The 19,218-nt window shown below is 41.6% G+C and overlaps 1 protein-coding gene across 27 annotated transcripts in view; it reads left to right on the forward strand.

The window, feature by feature from the left end:
- The window catches only part of magi2a (membrane associated guanylate kinase, WW and PDZ domain containing 2a), an 888,182-nt gene that overhangs the window by 237,300 nt on the left and 631,664 nt on the right, over positions 1 to 19,218 (forward strand). For 21 of the 27 annotated variants that reach the window (XR_015081568.1, XM_086010373.1, XM_086010375.1 and 18 more), the window contains one exon: positions 16,948 to 17,064. Coding sequence is in view for 20 of the 27 variants with exons in the window: in XM_086010373.1 (XP_085866499.1) it covers positions 16,948 to 17,064 (117 nt within the window). In the remaining 7 variants the exon portion in view is untranslated. Of the gene's footprint in view, positions 1 to 15,899; positions 16,676 to 16,947; positions 17,065 to 19,218 lie in introns of those variants that run through there. The other 6 variants (XM_086010391.1, XM_086010393.1, XM_086010392.1 and 3 more) reach the window with 2 other exon arrangements.

Below are 19,218 nucleotides of genomic sequence, written 5' to 3' on the forward strand. Positions count from 1 at the left end.
GTCGTTATCTCATTGCTGTTTGTGGGAGCTTGCTGTGCGCAAATTGACTGCCACGTTTCCTACATTACAACAGTGACTACACTTCAAAAGTACTTCATTGGCTGTAAAGCGCAATATAAATGCAAGCCTTTTTTAGTGCCAAAATACAAAAAGTAATAATGTATGATTGTCAAAAGCAGTTCTTTAATCATATGTTCTTTCAACTTAATACATGGTAGTTTTGTAGTATTTGAGAAATCAACCATTTTCTGAAGCAAGAGGAACATAGCTGTTATGGTACATGTGTTGGTAATAAATATCTCGGGTGTGTGACCCTACGGTACTCTTGTGACAGAATGGTCACACATAAAAGATCAATACAAGTCTCTTACAAGTACATTCTTTTTCTGCAGTGTTATGTAATGAAGGACTCACTGTAGGCATTTTCTTGAGTAAATTGGAACACTTCTTTAACTTTAAGGGTGCATTTATACTGCACTAAGCAAACTCCTAGCAAATCACTCGCGGACTTGCCTGGGGTTGGAGACCCAGTTTACACTGGCTCTTCCAATATCTGATTTTTGACTTGCAGTTTCAAAATGGCTTGAAACCTCTAGACGTTGAGGTCAGAGTACTTGAGCTCAGAAAGAGAAAATCTATAGTTTAAAACTTTGCTGTCAGTCATATAAGGAAGACTTGTATGCTGCTAGGTCCAATGGATGAAGAACTATCCGAGCTGATGGGAATCTACAGAGATCTGAACGACAAAGCAGCTTCCAGCATTCGGTGGAGGAACTCGTATAGATGATGTCATTATGCTATCACATTCCCTTCTCTCAACTGCGCAATCTGGAACCTGAACTACAGAAATCTGCTTTTATACTGCAGTCTGGAATCTGTCATTTGGCTGTAAAACCACCACCAATCTGTTCTCAGTACCATCAGTCTTTGTTTACACATCAGCTTTAGTGTCACAGCAAAGCATTTTCCACTTTGCTGCAACGCCAAAGCTGGTGTATAATTTCACCCTAAGTGTGCCATGATATACATGCCCACAGCACACTGTGAAAATACTTTTGCAATCAATTACAGAAAAGCAACACTTGAATAGTTTACATCTGACTAACACAATATTAACTCAATTACAAAAGCAAAATACTGCGGATACTGGAAATCTGAAATAAAAACCAAAAATGCTGGAAATACTCAGCAGGTCAGGCAGCATCTGTGGGGAGATAAACAGAGTTAACGTTTCAGGTCGATTTAACTCAAACAGAATTTTGAAATTGCTGTATATTAGTAAGTACAAAATCGAACATCTTAGTAAAGATAACCTCACAGAGTGTGCCTTTCAGAACATTGTTCTTGTAATCACTTAGAACACTGTTTTGCTCAGTCAATTAATAAACTATTATTTTATCATATTATTAAAACATTCTATTTTAAGAAAAGTAAATTTGCCCTGTTAGAGAATGCTATGACTTACTGAAATCTCTTAGTTCGGTTAAATGGATCTCTTCAAGGTCATAGCAAATGAGGCTGACACTGTTACAATTTTTTTTAAAGTTTTCTTGGTTGAATAGGCACTTACTCTGCCTTCAGAATAAAAACACATATTTATTAATGTCTATTAAATAATTCCTCAGAGGCCATTTTCTCTGCTTGATCTCCTGGATGTGATTGTTGTTCATCACATCAGAACATGAATCAACTGAATCCTGAATGCTTTACAAGTTAGAGTGTGCTTAAGGGTAGTAAATTACTGTCATGGATTTAACTCGCACTTAGTGACATTACCCATAACCCTCTGCAACTGGGAAATGTGCAGCATGAATTTGGATACAAGTGCATCCTTCTGTTACTGGTTTCTTTTCCACCAAGCAAATTGCTGCCAGTCAAACAGATTCTTAGTTTCCAGTTGGGGAATAACAGTACCATGTCAGTTTCATTATGTGTATTCAATGTGTGACTTTCAGGTTTTGGCCTGTTGTTTGCACAAGTTTGAATTCAGAGATCTCGAGTTATTATCATTATCTCACCCAAGTGGTTTATCTTGCTGATGTTTTTGAAGAAGTTTAACAGCACAGTGTCCGAGAAATGTTCCTAATTTTAATGAAGTGAACTTTTCCACTTAACTACAATTGTGTTTTGTGGAATATTATATTGGGAAATCATAATATGCGGCCTACATTCCGGGTGGGGAACCTGTTGGGCCCAAAAGTCACATGCTATGGAGTTAAAACTCAGCAGCTTGCGGGGGAAACTCCGACTCTGGGTTTTCCGTCTGAAACTCCGCCCCCACCCCCTCATTCACAACCCGCCCCAGTAAATATCCAGCCCTTAGTCTCAGCATTAGCTGGATTTTGTTTCATAATGCTCGATCTTAGTTTAAGTTCAAAGTAAATAGTCATTGCATCACTGGTGGGTCTCCAGTATTAAGGCTATCTCTTAGTAAAGTGAGCTGAAAATGATAAAGCCTCTCCCTCTTTCGCAGCTGGCCATTGTATCGGACAGTGCTGCCTTCTTTGAGGATACTCTGGAGTCACTTGTCGGATGTGTCTGCAACAAGTCGTCATCTTCTTTAAGGGTCTTCTTCCTAGTTTAGCTAACTTGGTGCATATTGCAACTTTTAGTAGTGACCATTACACTGTATAATGCTCAGAAATTTATGCTATTAATATGTTGCATTCTTAAACTCTCAACCTTATAAGAAATTCAAAAGCCTTGAGGACCTTTGTCCTAATAACCTTTACAAACCCTCTTCTGAAAACCTTCAGCCAACCTTATTGGCTTTGGTGAATAGAATCTGACCTTCATATTTTAAATTATAGTATTATAAAGAGGTAACCAGGCCAATTTAGTTACATAAATCGGCCTGCTTACCTCTTTATAATACTAATGTCACTCAAGTAATCAGACATATTATACAGTTGTAAATGTCAGCCTGTATGAACCTCAGCATGGTGGTATCTTGTACTGTTAAGAGTCAAAATGCATTAACGCACAATGGCCTCAATCATAAGATTGCCTGGTTCCTTCTTGTTATTCTGCGAAATAATGCCACTAGAACCAAAGAAGAGAACACCAACAAAGTAGTAGTAAATTACTATGTGCAGTAGTAGTAAATTACTATGTGCAGTAGTAGTAAATTACTATGTAGTAAACCATCACTTAGTCTGAACACTAAAACCATGTAAGGAAATTAACCCCTTGGACTGGACTACAGGGTGGTGGTGGTGATAATAGCTTTTTATGTATCACTCGTGGGCTCCATGATGAACAACTGTGTGATCCACATAGAAAAAAAGTTTGCAGACCCCTCACCTAGCATATATTAGTGTGAGCTGGAGATAAAGGGAGAAAATTGGAGCTTCATAATACATATGAAAGGTTGCAATCTCGTCTTGGTGTAATGGTTTATATTATGGTGACAAACTGCTTGTGTTTTTGCCATTATGGCAATAATTTAACTCTTTAGTGAAGTTACCATGTTTTTATGAAACATTTTTATACATTGGTAGTTTCTACTCAGTATATGCTTCCACTGTACGGCTGGAATATTTTTGTTTTCTCATTTTCATACATCAAAGGGCATGGTCCCAAATGCATCACAAATAGTTATGTAAATGCCAATCACTCCATATATGCAGTGACACTAAGCTCTTTCACACCACAGCCATACCAACAGAAATACAAAATGTAACATTAGTGTAATTTCTAAATTACTGGAAAATGTAGCAATCAAATGCCAAAATCAAAATTTTCTCAGGTAATAGAACCCTCCCCCCCCCCCCCCCCCACCCCCTCAGAAAATAAGTCTTGTATCCTTTTCACTCTTTTGTGTACTTAAAATAAACGAATGTTGGGTATGCCCACAGCTTAACAACAACAAAAACTTACATTTATATAGCGCATTTAACATAGCAAAACGTCCCAAGGCACTTAACAAGAGCGATATCAATAAAAACATTTTGACACTGAGCCACAGAGGAGATATCAGGACAGATGACCAAAAGCTTGGTCAAAGATGTAGGTTTTGAGGAACATCTTAAAGGAGGAGAGAGAGGCAGAGAGGTTTAGGGAGGGAGTTCCAGAGCTTAGGGCCAAGGCAGCTGAAAGCACGGCTGCCAATAGTGGAGCGATTAAAATCGGGGATGCACAAGGGGCAAGAATTGGAGGAGGCAGAGATCTCAAAGGCTTGTAGGGCTGGAGGAGGTTACAGAGATGGGGAGGGGTGAGGCCATGATGGGATTTGAAAACTAGGGTGAGGATTTTCAAATTGAGGCGTTGTTGGACCGGGAGCCAGTGTAGGTCAGAAAGCACAGCGGTGATGGGTGAACGAGACTTGGAGCGAGTTAAAAACTTAAGTTAAAAACCTATGTTCCACTGCACTTTCAATCCAGTTACTTGCTTTCACGTGTCTTAGGTTTTTATTCAGGACCAATGTTGAGTTGTCAGCTTTTTTTGAAACTGTTGGCCAGCTAATACTTGTTTTCTAGGTTAGTAAGTATGGTGTTAGGTATAGCCACTGGATAAACTTGAGGTATACATGTACACAAGTCTTCTGAATCCAGAAGATCTGATGCTACTTTTACCCACCAGATTTATATCCCCCATGTATTTTAGAATTAGATTACTTTATTGGTGTGATTACTTAAAAATTCTAAATATATGGTTACAAAACAGTTCCCCTCATTATTTTCTAAAATGTAATTCCAGTTTGAGGAAATTTGCTTTGAAACTTCCTTTCCTACTATTTTTAGCACCGAGCCTCTGTTCTGAGGATATTTAAAACATTGTTTCCCAAATACCTTTTTTCTGAAGATCAAAAGTGCCAGTTTCTCTAAAACAAAACCCTGCCTGCTAATTAAAACAATTGCTACACCAAATGGGGAGCTGGAAATGATATTTTATGCTCTAAAATGGCTTTCCAGGTTCTTCCTGTGCTGTAGTACTGTACTGACCATTTAGTTTATTACATTCAAATCTTAAAGCATGGCAATATGACCATTTATTTGAAATGGGCTGCACCTTTAAACAGTCATTTCTAAGCTCACGTCACTTAAATTCACTTATCTAGTCTCAGAAAAAAAAATGTAACTCCTCACTTCTGCATAGTTTCCGATCAAGGGGAGAGGTTTTAACCTCATTGAGCTTTCACCACAATCTTTTCCCAAGATGAAAAAGCAGTAAAAATAGCAGTTGTGTACAAGTGTGGGTCTATCTGCCATAGCTGCAGGAAGATAATTGGTGTTGGGTGGCATATGGGGAATAGGAAATACAGTTTAGCATGCTGGTGGTGTGCTAGCATCACCAGTGTCCTTAAGGTATCTTTCAAGCAGATGGAGTCAATATCTGTTTGATGAAAACAATCTTGCCTTAAAGATTTGGTGTCTTATTACAATTATGTGAAACTTGTTGGTGTGGTAAAGTTCTTCTTAGGATGTTTATTGATGCCCTCTGGGGTGTATATTTTAAATTAATCTAATGTCGCAGAATTATACAAAGAAACGCAGATATTGTTACTGCTGCATCATTAGCTAGAAAATTGCTAAGTTTACACACAATTGCAAGTGTAAATATGTGTTACTTGAGGCCAAGACACAAATTAGCTACTCAATCACTATCATGATAATTAGGAAATTGGAAGGTTAATGTGACAGTAAAATGCCACTTCATTTATTTATTTTGATCTACTTGAAGAAAACATTAAGAAAACACTAACACAGCTGAAGAAATGCATATTTTGTATAATGCTCCAAATTGAAATCTTGGAAATTATTTAACATTTTGAATCAACCGTGATTATATTTAGCTGTTTACTTTTTCTTGCAAGATGCATAACTTATTTAGGGTTTTTGGTCAATACACTACTAGATAATAGGATGCAGGTTTGTGCCTGCAATTCTCTATCTGATGAGTTACTGACATCAGCCAAGTCATTGTGGGAAATTCGGGTGAAGGCCATACAGTCTCTTATAAGGAAGGAGAGTCATCTCAGGTTTGGTTTGCATACCACCTGGCAGCATGTCTTATAGCAACAGTTTTGGGGAGGTCACCCAGTTGCACTAAAGGTCAGAATGCAAGTGCAGGGAAACCCAAGAAAGACTTTGCTTTATTTTTGGTTCTTATTCTGCCAAAATTGCTCACTATTCCAGAATCATTCTGGAATGCAAAGATAAACCCCGGCTTCTATTCTCCACTGCTAACCGTCTTCTTAAACCCCTCTCCCTGTCTCCTCCACCCTCACCTCCAACAACAAGTGTGAGGAGCTCATTGACTTCTTTGTCTCTAGGATTGAGACCATCTGTTCAGCTGCCTCTGCCACTTCCCTTCCTTCCCCTAGTCCACCAGGTCAAACTTCCTCTAAGGTTCCCCCCTGCCCTAGCCCTGAACTTGCATCTTTCTCCAGTTTCTCTCCGATCTCCCCTCATGACCTCTCCAAGCTCATCTTGTCCATGTTACGGAGGTGGAAGTAGGCGGTCTTTGTTATGCTGCGGATACGTGGTCGGAAGCTCATTTCAGGGTCAAATATGACACCAAGGCTCCCTCGACCCTATTCCTACCAAACTGCTGACCACCCAACCTCCTTTTCTGGCTCCCATGTTAGCTGACATTGTTAACGGTTCTCTCTCCTCAGGCACTGTCCCACTCGCCCTCAAATCTGCCGTCATCACCCCTCTCCTCAAAAACCCAACCATTGACCCCTATGTCCTTGCAAACTATCGCCCCATCTCCAACCTCCCTTTCCTCTCTGAAGTCCTTGAACATGTTGTCGCCCCCCAAATCCGTGCCCATCTTTCCTGTAACTCCATGTTTGAATCCCTCCAATCAGGTTTCCGCCCCTGCCACAGTACCGAAACGGCTCTCATCAAAGTCACAAATGACATCCTTTGTGACTGTGACAAAGGTAAACTATCCCTCCTCGTCCTTCTTGACTTGTCTGCAACCTTTGACATGGTTGACCACTCCATTCTTCTAAAAACGCCTCTCCACCATCGTCCAGCTGGGTGGGACTGCACTCGTCTGGTTCCATTCTTATCTATCTAATCGTAGCCAGAGAATCACCTGCAACGGCTTCTCTTCCCGCTCCCGCATCGTTACCTCTGGTGCCCCCCAAGCATCTATCCTTGGCCCCTTCCTATTTCTCATCTACATGCTGCCCCTTGGCGACATCATCCAAAAACACAGCGTCAGTTTCCACAAGTACCTCACTACCACTTCTCTCGACCCTTCCAAGGTCTCTAAATTGTCAGACTGCTTGTCCGACGTCCAGTTCTGGATGAGCAGAAATTTTCTTCAATTAAACATTGGGAAGACCGAAGCCATTGTTTTCGGTCCCCGTCACAAACTCTGTTCCCTAGCCACTGACTCCATTCCTCTCCCCAACATCTGTCTGAGGCTGAACCATTTTCGCAACCTTGGTGTCATATTTGACCCTGAAATGAGCTTCCGACCACGTATCTGCAGCATAACCAAGATCGCCTACTTCCACCTCCGTAATATTGCCCGTCTCCGCCCTTGCCTCAGCTCATCCGCTGCTAATTTCTATTGAGGAACTCCTGATTCAAATATTATGGCCCGGATATTGCGGTAAAAATAACGGTGAGGTTATCAGCGCTCACCATTATTAAAGTGTAAATCAGACAGCAACTTCCGCCGACCGCATATGCGCAGTTAAAATCGGGAAGTTGCTCTCCAAGTTGCCCTACTCTTCCAGAAGCTATCTTCTTCTTCTTAGGCAGTCCCTCGGAACCGAGGATGACTTGCTTCCACATTAAAAATGAGCTTGCAGGTGACTGATTAGTCCAATGCGGGACCTACAGTCTCTGTCACAGGTGGGGCAGACGGTGGTTGAAGGGGTGGGTGGGTGGGGTGCTTGGGTTGACGTGTGCTCCTTGCGCTGCCTGCGCTTGGCTTCCGATTGCTCCCAGCGAAGAGACTCGAGGTGTTCAGCGCCTTCCCGGATGCTTCTCCTCCACTTTGTGCGGTCTTGGGCCAGGGATTCCCAGGTGTCGGTGGGGATGTTACACTTTTTCAAGGAGGCTTTGAGGGTGTCCTTGAAGCGTTTCCTCTGCCCACCTGGGCCTCTCTTGCCGTGCCGGAGCTCCGAATAGAGCGCTTGTTTTGGGAGTCTCATATCGGGCATGCGGACAATGTGACCCGTCCATCGGAGCTGATTGAGCGTGGTCAGAGCTTCGATGCTGGGGATGTTGGCCTGAGCAAGAACACTGACATTGGTGCGCCTATCCTGCCAATGGATTTGCAGGATCTTGCGGAGGCAGTGTTGGTGGTACCTCTCCAGTGCTTTGAGGTGCCTGCTGTACATGGTCCATGTCTCTGAGGCATACAGCAGGGCAGGTATCACTGCTGCCCTGTAGACCATGAGCTTAGTGCCGGGTTTGAGGTCCTGGTCTTCAAACACTCTCTTCCTCAGGCGACCGAAGGCTGCACTGGCACACTGAAGGCGGTGTTTGACTTTATCGTTGACGTCTGCCCTTGTTGACAGTAGGCTCCCGAGGTATGGAAAGTGGTCCACGTTGTCCAAGGCCTTGTCGTGGATTTTGATAATCGGGGGGCAGCACTGTGTGGCGGGGGCAGGTTGGTAGAGGACCTTTGTCTTACGGATGTTTAGTGTAAGGCCCATGCTCTCGTATGCTTCGGTGAAGGTGTTTACGATGGTTTGGAGTTCGACCTCCGAGTGAGCGCAGACGCAAGCATCGTCTGCATACTGTAATTCGATGACAGAGGATAGGATGACCTTGGATCTGGACTGGAGGTAACGGAGGTTGAACAGTTTCCCGTTTGTTCTGTAAATTAGCTCCACTCCAGTGGGGAGCTTACTGAGGGTGAGATGGAGCATTGCAGCAAGGAAGATTGAGAAGAGCGTTGGTGCGATGACACAGCCTTGCTTGACCCCGGTTCGTACGTGAATTGGGTCTGTGGTGGAACCGTTAGACAATCAATCGCCTTCCAGAAGCTATACTATAACAGTGTCACGTCGAGAGATTCAGCATTGAAACACATGGAACGGACTGAAGTTGATGTACTTGCGTGATAGATATCCACTAAACTTGCCAGATAAAGTTAGGGCTTGTCCATTCCAGTGTAAGTAAATCGTTATCGACGTGTTAAGGCTTCATTACTGCCAAACAACCTCTCTGGCACTAAAAATTAACTTTTACAAGCGTGGAGTCTCATTCCTTCAGATTTTAATTATTGTTGGAGATTTCAAAAATAGAAGTTTTTAAAAAAGTTTTTCTCTCAAAGCTCATCATCTTTACTGTCTTTTGGATGATTTCCAGTACAAAGCTACTGGGTAGGAGTGCAGGACCAAAGGTAAATGTTATGTTGAACAGATAAATAAGCGGACAGGAATAACTTAAAAGTGACCGTTTTAGGTAGGCTAAGTGAGTGGGCAAAAATCTGGCAGATGGAGTTTAATGTGGGAAAATGCGAGGTTATCCTCTTTGGTAGGAAAAATTAAAAAGCAAATTATTATTTAAATAGGGAGAGATTACAAAATGCTGAGGTACAGAGGGATCTGGGGGTCCTTGTATATGAATCACAAAAAGTTAGCATGCAGGTACAGCAAGTAATTAGGAAGGCAAATGGAAAGTTGGCCTTTATTGCAAAGGGAATGGAGTATAAAAGTAGGGAAGTCCTGTTATAACAGGGCATTGGTGAGTTTCTTTTCTTTCCAGTTTTGAAGAAGGGTTCAACCCGAAACGTCAACTCAAATTTCTCTCCACGGATGTTGCCTGACCTGCTGAGTTTTTCCAGCATTTTCTGTTGTTATTTCGGATTTCCAACATCGGCAGTATTTTGCTATCGCATTGGTGAGACCACACCTGGAGTACTGTGTACAGTTTTGGTCTCCTTATTTAAGGAAGGATATACTTGCATTGGAGGCAGTTCAGAGAAGGTTCACGAGGTTGATTCCGGAGATGAAGGGGTTGTCTTATGAAGAAAGGTTGAGCAGGTTGGGACTATACTCATTGGAGTTTAGAAGAATGAGAGGTGATATTATTGAAACATATAAGATTCTGAGGGGGCTTGACAGGGTAGATGTAGAGAGAATGTTTCCCTTTGTGGGGGAATCCAGAACTAGGGGGCATAATTTCAGAATAAGGGGAAACCCTTTTAAATCGGAAATGAGGAATTTCTTCTCAGAGGGTCGTGAATCTTTGAAATTCTCTTCCCCAGAGAGCTGTGGAGGCTGGGTCATTGAATATATTTAAGGTGGCGATAAACAGATTTTTGAACGATAAGCGAGTCTAGGGTTATGGGGAGTGGGCAGGGAAGTGGAGTTGAGGCCAAGATCAAATCAGCTATGATCTTATTGAATGGCGGAGCAGGCTCGAGGGGCCAAATGACCTACTCCTGCTCCTACGTCTTATGTTAACTAAAGTTAGCACTCACATCTGTGAATTCAGTTTCTGGGAGTTTGTACTGGTGCTCCAAAGAGCTTCAACTTGCGACATTCCCCTTTCCAGCTCTTAACACCCTCCCACCCCGTTATGGGTATAAAGAGTGTAGCTGACCTCACTGTTGCCGTTCAATTTCTCCACCCTGCCCTCAGCTAAGAAATGTATGAAGCATTGGCCCATAATTTGCTGCAAAAATAACAGAGTTCACGGTGCTCGCTGTTATTGAGGTTTAAAAAAAACCTGCAATTTGTAGCGAGGAAGAGAGACGCTGTGAGATGCAAATCGCCACAAATTGCTGGACGATTTGCACTACTCCACCATTAGCCTTGCAAAAATGAGATCTCAGCATCAATCTCCCCATGAATGTCAAGAAATTGCTGGATTTGCAAGGTAAATATGAATTAAACTCAATGATGAAAGGTAGGGTTGCTATTTCATGGCGTAAGGACCCATTTAATGATGTGATTTATGTTTCTCCAAAACCACTCAACCTCAGAGGTCCAGAAAGGGAAAAATTGAAACTGTGGAGTCTCACTCCTTCAGGTAGTAAATTGTTTTTAAAGATTTTTTTAATTTTAAATTTTTTTTTTCTTTACCTTTCTGTGTCCTCTCTCTTTCTCTCTCAATCCAATCTTTCTTTCCCTCTCTTTATTTCTTTTTCTGTATCTAATTTGACTCTAATTCACCCTATTTCCATCTCCGTCGTTCACTGTGTTTCTTTCTCTATCATAGAAATCTATGGCACAGAAGGAAGCTATTCGGCCCAGCGTGTCTGTGCTGGCCAAAAAAGAGCTATCCAGCCTAATCCCACTTTCCAGCCCTTGGTCCTTAGCCCTGTAGGTTACGGGACTTCAAGTGCATATCCAAGTACTTTTTAAATGCGATGAGGGTTCCTGCCTCTACCACCCTTTCAGGCAGTGAGTTCCAGACCCCCACCACCCTCTGAGTGAAAAAAGATCTCCAACTCCCCTCTAATCCTTCTACCAATTACTTTAAATCTATACCCCCTGGTTACTGACTTCTCTGCTAAAGGAAATAGGTCTTTCCTATCCACTCTATCTAGGCCCCTCATAATTTTATAAACCTCAATTAAGTCTCCCCTTAGCCTTACAACCCCAGCCTATCCAATCTTTCCTCACCCTTCAGCTCCAATTATTTTTGCGCCGCAAATTGCTAAATAACTAAAATTCTCCAATCCTGGCAACATCCTCGTAAATCTCCTCTGTACCCTCATTAAATTTAATTGGTTAAGTTGATAGACTATTGGTTGCGTCATTGACCAAAGTCCCAAATGCCCCATTAACCCTGTTATCAATTTGCAAGTCCAGCAATTTGCGGCGCAAAAATAATTGGAGCTGAAGGGTGAGTAAAAACATCCAACTTAGGGCATACAATGAGAGATGCTCCGCTCCAGCAAATTGTGGGCCATTGGTTTTCTGAAATTTCTTCACACCCCGACTGCGAACTCACAGTGAAGACTTTCCGAATGCTGCTAAAGTCTTTCCCCACACAAATCATTATTCCCGGCTCAGTGGACCCGCATACATTAATCCAGGCTGAACTAAACCTAAGGGCTGAAAAAAGTGAAACAGAACTTCCCTTCATTTCCCAAGATTGTATCTTTCATATTGAGAACTGGGATAGCTAAAAACCAGTACTCTTTATAAGGATCCTCCAACAGACCTGTGTACAGCCAATGTGCTGCTCGAGAGTAAAGTTCAGGCTGTGTTTAATTTTGGCCTACTCCATTCAAAGGCCTCCCCATCTAAAAAGAAAGCGACACTGCAGCATTCTCCTATCCCAGTACGATTTAAATTCACAGCTTTATCAGGGAATTGTAATGACTAAGTAAAGTTGGAATTAAAAGGACCCACTCTGCCCCACACCTTCTCAGGGCAACAAGGGATGGGCAATAGATGCCGACCTTGCCAGCAACTCTCGCATCCTAAGAATGAATAAAAAAAGGAGGTTCAGTAAAATCAGAGGCTACAGGAGGATGGCCATCAAGACTTGCTAATACCACAGACAGCATGTCTAATCCAAATTACCTAGCTACATCAGTGTCAACAAGGAGTACTGTGTGAGGAGGCTATGCCTCTTCAACACTGCCATAAATTAATTGCGGCATCTCCTTGAATCCGTCTTTTAACCAAGGAACATCAGCATTGCGCTACCAGTGGTGATAAAAGTGATGATGCCACTCAACTTTTAACTAACCCCCTTCCAAGTAATGACAAAAGACTAAGTGAGAATTGATAAGTTAATGGTTCACTGCTTTATAATTGAGGCCCCTATTCTAACATGCTGATGACTACATTAATTGCAGCACTGAGATGTAGAAGAGATGCACAGGATTTTATGAAAGCTATGGCATTCCTAGGATACAGCATCAATTGTACCCAGTGGCCTTTCATCCACCAGTACAATATCTTGTGGCATTTATCAATAGAAGAAGATATTGCTTTATGATGGTACGCAAACAATATCTTCCTTTGCAATTGTAAGAAATCACACAACACCAGGTTATAGTCCAACAGCTTTATTTGCTGTGATTATCTCTCTGCCGAGGTGTGATAAATAGCAGTTGGAAAGGTTACCTGTAAACATCTGACATGATTCTCTGACTATATAAGCTGTGTCTTTATGCATTTCTCCACTTCACCTGAAGAAGGAGCAGCGCTCCGAAAGCTTGTGATTTCAAATAAAGCTGTTGGACTATAACCTGGTGTTGTGTGATTTCTTACATTTGTCCACCCCAGTCCAACTCCGGCATCTCCACACCATTCCTTTGCAATGCAATGTTTCCATGCTATGTTCATAATGCTGGTACCTTAAGGGAATTATATTGGTGGGAAGTGACTCACCTTATGTTTCCTGTTCTGAATCACTAAAACCTTGAATGCTGTATACACCTGGGCTGGTGGCTGCTTGAAGTCATAATGTGGATGTGTTTTGCAGTGGGGTTTTTGCCTATAAGTGTTCAAAGAGTGCATCACACACGTCTTTCCAGTTTGTAAGTCGAGAAAAGTATAATTGTTAGTCCTGTGGTATGATAACACATTCATTCCATGCATGAGGTCAGAAAGTTTTGGATAACACAAGGTGTGCTCTGTTACTCTGAACATGAATAAAGTGTTGGGAGAAGCTCAAAACCTTTCTCAAAAGAATTTTTTTTTAATTTAGGGAAATGCATCACCACTTATCGCACACTGGCACACAGTCCCTAGCCAGTTCAGTTCAACGGTCTGTACTGCATTTGGGGGAAGGCAAGGAAATCTGTACGACAGTGCCTGGTTTTCTTTCCACAAGTTTACCAGACCTTATTCTGTGGACCTGCCAAGTCAGTTTTATTTTCTTCACATATCTCTTTATTTTGTTGTTGTTTCTCAAATTTGGAAATATAGCTATTTTCTGTCATCTCATCCTTTCTCTCCTATTAGCTTCTTCTTTCACAGCTAATCAACTTTCTGTGTGTACGTGCGTGGAGGATCTGATCGGAATGCTAAAGGGAAATTATTTATTAGAGTAATTCCTGTTATTCAAAGAGATGTTTTCCGTAAATAGAATCCAGCCTCTGATTCTCTCTTGCCAGGAAGCAGGCAGCTCAAAAAGAACTGCCATGTAGTTACTAAGCACAGTGCATATAGCTACTTGATACATATCCATCTGATTGCATTAACAAAAAGACACTTGAGATTTCAAAAATTAAATATTAATGATGTACACGACCTTTCAGATAACGAGAATTATTGTGATAAATGTCTATTTTCAATTTATTGCAGATAAAAAAATTTAAAGGATCAATTATTTCATCAAAATAAAAACAGAAGATGCTGGTAATAATCAGCAGGTCAGGCAGCATCTGTGCAGAGAGAAACAGAGTTAACATTTCAGGTTGATGACTTTTAAGGAAATACAGAGCTATGGAAAAGTGGGGGGACAGGAAAAGAACTAAAGGGTGAGGGGCATGAGAGATTAACTGGCAAAAGGGAGGATGGTGCAAGGCAAAAGGGGGTGATAATGGGACAAATATAGAAACAAAAGATGAGTCCAGAGGAAGTGAAAATGATTACAGCAGAATAACAGAGGAAGAGGGAAGCTTGGAAAATTTGGCAAAGTGGCGAGAGTTGCCATTGCCCGGGAATTGGCAAAGAAAAGCAGGTAGACCCTAGGTGTGTGGACCACTCTGTGCGGCTGTGTACCGATAGGTATTTCCCATCCCAAGCACCAGCCCACACCTCCTCCACTCCCAGTGGCTCTGGTGAAGCCATCCTCCATTACCAGCACCTGCTGTCCGAGAGAAAATGGGAGCAGAGGTGGTTAAAATCTAAAGTTGGTAAACTCAAGTTATGGCCGGAAGGTTGTAAATTGTATAGTAGAAAGATGCAGTGCTGTTCCTCAAGCTTGCGTTGAGCTTAATTGGAACAGTGTAGGAGGCCAAGGACACCAGAAGCTCAGGGTCACACTTACAGACAGACTGAACAAAGGTGTTCTGCAAAGCGATCACCCAGTCTGCATTTCACCTCCCTAATGTAGAGGGGACCGCATCGTGAGCAGCAAATACAGTATACGAAGTTGGAAGTATATATAAATTGCTGTTTCATCCAGAAGGAGTGTTTAGGGCCCTGGGCAGTGGGAATGGATTAAGTGAAAGGACAAGTGTTGCATCTCTTGCACTTACAGGGGAAGGTGCCAGAGGAAGGGAAACAGATGTTGGGTGTAATGGAAGGGTGGACCAGGGTGTTGCAGAGTACTGAAAGGATGGGGGGTGGGGGGGAAGATATGTTTGGTGGTGGCTTTTATTTTATTGAAGGATTGTGATGAGCTTCCCTCAATTCAAATCATTCCTACATTATAACAGTGACTACACTTCAAAAGTACTTCATTGGTTGTAAAGTGCTTTGGGACCTCCTCTGGTCTTGAAAGGTGCTATATAAATGCAAATTCTTTATTTTTTCTTATTTAAACTGGACTTTTATTAGTCATTCGAACTATCCATAATTATGTAAGAAATACATTTTATTTAAAAAATCTGCAGCGAGGTGAGAGTTGAATGTCGCCAGTTTTTGTGGCGGAAGAGTAGAAGGGAGGTTTAGTGAAAAAGCATGTTAGCGTACAAAGATATTCTAATGCCAGATATCATAAGACAGCAGCTGTACTGTAAAAAAAAAGTATATGGATTCATAAAAATACATTTATTTTGATTTTATTGTCCAAATACTCTATATATTTCTACAAGTGGCAATATAAGAAACAAAATAGCTAACCCCCATCACAGTATATGTTGGACGTTTTAACTTTTTCGTCTTTAAAACTGTCAGTAAAAGTGAGGAATTTCAAGCCTCGATTTTAACCTAATCTAAGTCGTACTCGAATCCATCCCATTTTCGCCGGACGAGTTAGGTTAAAATCCGGGTTTACCTACACCTTTGATGTACATTTTGATGCCACAACCTGGCTTGGTTCCTGACATTTCATGAGTTACCCTGAAGAATCGTCTCTGCACAAGTACACTCTAGGTTGCCCCGTATCCGCACGTCATTGCATCCTCGACATTATGTGAGTGATTCGAGCTTATGTCAGGAGTCAGAGTACATCTGTTGTTGTATGGACGGCATTTTCACAGGCTGCCACAAAGCATCTGCATCAGTCGGCGGGCTTCACGTCTTGGAGGAAGCTGCAGGACCTTTTCGTCTTCACAGCCAATAGGAATGGGCGTGTCGCCGTGAGCTGCTCCCGCGGGATCCGCCGCTGTGTGTCTCCGGTGCCCGCTCCGACACGTTGAGTGACACGAGCGACAGCCAGGGCAGGGCGAGGGCAGCGGGGCTGGCGCTCAGCCCGCCAGCAGGAGCAGGGCTTCGGCGACAAGATGCAGCAAGGATGAGTGCGAGAGGAGCGGCGGTGCCCTGCTGAGAGCAGCAGCAGCCGGGGCTGAGGAGCGGGGTCTTGCAGGCTTTCCTCTGTGTCCACCCAATCTGCAGCAAGGGGAGCCTCTGCTCGCTGGGCTGGAGTGTGCCCTGTGGGTGTGGAGCTGACCGACGGCTGACAGCTAAAGGCCCGTTCCAGCTGCAGAGTCCAGTGAGCATAAATAATACAGGAATTTCTAAGGAAAAGAAAAGCAGACTTTCCTTAAAGCACAGCGGCTCCGAGGGTGTGAATACAACAAAGAGTCAATCGTCTTGATTTCCATTTCAAACCATGTAGATGTGGTTCTGGCAGAGCTGGACACACGAGTGAGGTAGAGTATCGACTGCTGCCTCTGTCTGGTGCGTTCAAACCAGTAAATACATCGAGTTTTCGTTAGCTGTTGAACCTTGCATTGTTTGTGTGAATGACCTATTTTGCTGATGAGAGAGACGCGAGGGATGTACCGGTACAGACCTGGGTGACATTTGATCAAACCCGCCTCCCAGCTTCGAGCATTCAGCAAACGCTCGAGTCGAGACAGCAGAGGGTTCTCTTTCCCGCTTCCCGTCTCCCTCTCGGCTGTGCTGTGTTTCCAGGAGTACTAAATGTGACTTGTATTTCGTTTTTGCAGGGGGTACTGTTGACAAGGACCTTCGTCACTACCTCAATTTACGGTTCCAAAAAGGTTCGGTTGACCACGAGCTTCAGCAGATTATCCGCGATAACCTGTACCTGCGGACAGTGCCATGTAAGTAGCCGTGCTCTTCCTGGGGTTTAGACAAGAATTGATCAGCAGAAATGGTTAAACAGCCAGGGTAGCTCTCTTGTCATTGTCTTTGAAAATTAGTCCGTTTTTTTTAAATAATAGGTAAAAAATGTTGATTTGAACCTTTGAAAACAGTAGTAGTCTGTGTGCATCAGGTCTTTATGTTCATTGTACTCCATGCCCTTCCGTATATTCAGCATTTTATTGTTACTGTATAGCCTTGTTCTTGATGGAATATTACAATTAATGGTAAAGGTTGGGGGAAAATAAGTATTTTAAAAAATCGAAAAAGACCATCAGTCTTCTAGGAGTCATTTATTCTCCAAAATAGGCAATATTTGTGTGTCTGCTTTGCTTACCTAGAGTTGTTAATGGCAAATATGTTATGTTTTTTTAAATGAAGAATGTTTTAAAGCTTAAACAATAATAAAACTTTTTAATATGGCAAAACATTAGTAATCAGGTAAGTAATTATTTGAAAGATTCTTGCTATCAAAGAGTTAACATGAAATTTTAAACTAAAATCAGTTGTGTCTCAATCATAGTAATGGCTTTGAAATTAAATCAAGAATGGTGTAAGAATCCATGAATTCCAAACAAACGAGTATGAGATACAGAAAACGGTAACAAATCATAGAAAATAGGCATATTTTGTGAGTATGCATGCAGTTACTGTTATGCTGTTAAAACAAATTATATCAAAGTTGAGATCATAAGCTTCAGCTATCCTCCTTTTAATTTGGCAACTTGATGAAGCTGACCTAGGCTTTCATATTATCAAAGTAAAATTGAATTGTTAGTGATATAATGGAAAATGTTATAGTTGTACACAGTTTCACTTGTATCTTTAAGGAATCGACTCAGCAGCACACTCCAAGTAATATAAAACACTAATAAATCATTTTATTGAAGTTAATTGTGCACGTTTCTTGAGAAATGGTTTTATTTTCTGAATATTTGGACAAGTTTTTGGGTGAACAAAATGATATTGGGAAATGATTTACAAAAGAAGCATTGTTATAAAGGTGTTAATTGTTTAACCTTATTTTTATCTGAACTGAAAAGTGGATTCTTGCACAGAGTTCTGTACATTGTGAATTCCCATTCTTCGTTTATGGGGGCACTTGGGAAAAAGTGCAGAATGGATGGGAGGTATACCCTCAAGGAAGGCAGGGAGGGAAAATAGAGAGTGAGTCAATCCATGCCACTTTCATGCTTCTCCCAGCAGCTGGTTTTTGAACAGCACTGTCATAACACTTGGAGCCTGCCCTTGCATTAAAGAAAATATACATGTGTTGGGCTGATGTGGAAAATGGAATGAATATACATTTTATTTTCACATTGAACGCTGAGAAAAATATCAGATTTTAAGAATTAGCAATTTCTACAAGTGATATTAAGTACATTTGTGATTTTTTTTGGTATATAGTAAGTAATGGTGCTATGTATTTTTAACACACTGTGATGTGATTACCTCTTGTTGAAGTATTAAGGTACAGGAAGTAAAAATAAGTGATGAAAAATTCAAGTCATAAAAGCTTTCTGCTGCTATGCTTTTATTGAAATTTTCACTGAGATTTTTTCCTTGGAGAATTAACTCACAGTTGCACTTTGCAGAACACAATGTTTGCTATTGCATAGTATTTACAGAATTATATTTTATAGCTTGAAACTCATATAATAAATTATGTTAATCAGTGCACAACTGACAAGTATATTTTAATAAACTTAAACTCTTAAACCAGAACAGTGCATTAGTGATCGGATAATGCAGTGGATGAGTCATTTCTTTTCACCTCAGGACCAGAGTTTGAAACCAGGCCAGATTGTTAAAATGAAAGTTTTCTCTCTCTGTCAGTCTTGAGGGTATTACGTGACATGAGTTTGGGCCATCTCTACTGGGTTCCCTTTTAGTACAAGGGCCAGCACAGAAAACACAAAGCATGTCCATGCTTACAATTTTGTACAAGTTTGCACTAAATGGGCTTAAACACTAGATAAGGGTTTGCATCTGGCCACACTGTACTTCATCTGGAAGGGCTTGTTGATATGAGGAACAAAATGGAAAAGTGTTCAGTTCTCTGCACTGACGTTCCCACCTTGATTAGTGCACATCACCAAACATATTAATTCTAC

Source organism: Somniosus microcephalus, chromosome 17, assembly GCF_052327205.1.
Source record: "Somniosus microcephalus isolate GS21.2 chromosome 17, FLI_Smic_1.0, whole genome shotgun sequence".
NCBI classification, from domain to species: domain Eukaryota; kingdom Metazoa; phylum Chordata; class Chondrichthyes; order Squaliformes; family Somniosidae; genus Somniosus; species Somniosus microcephalus.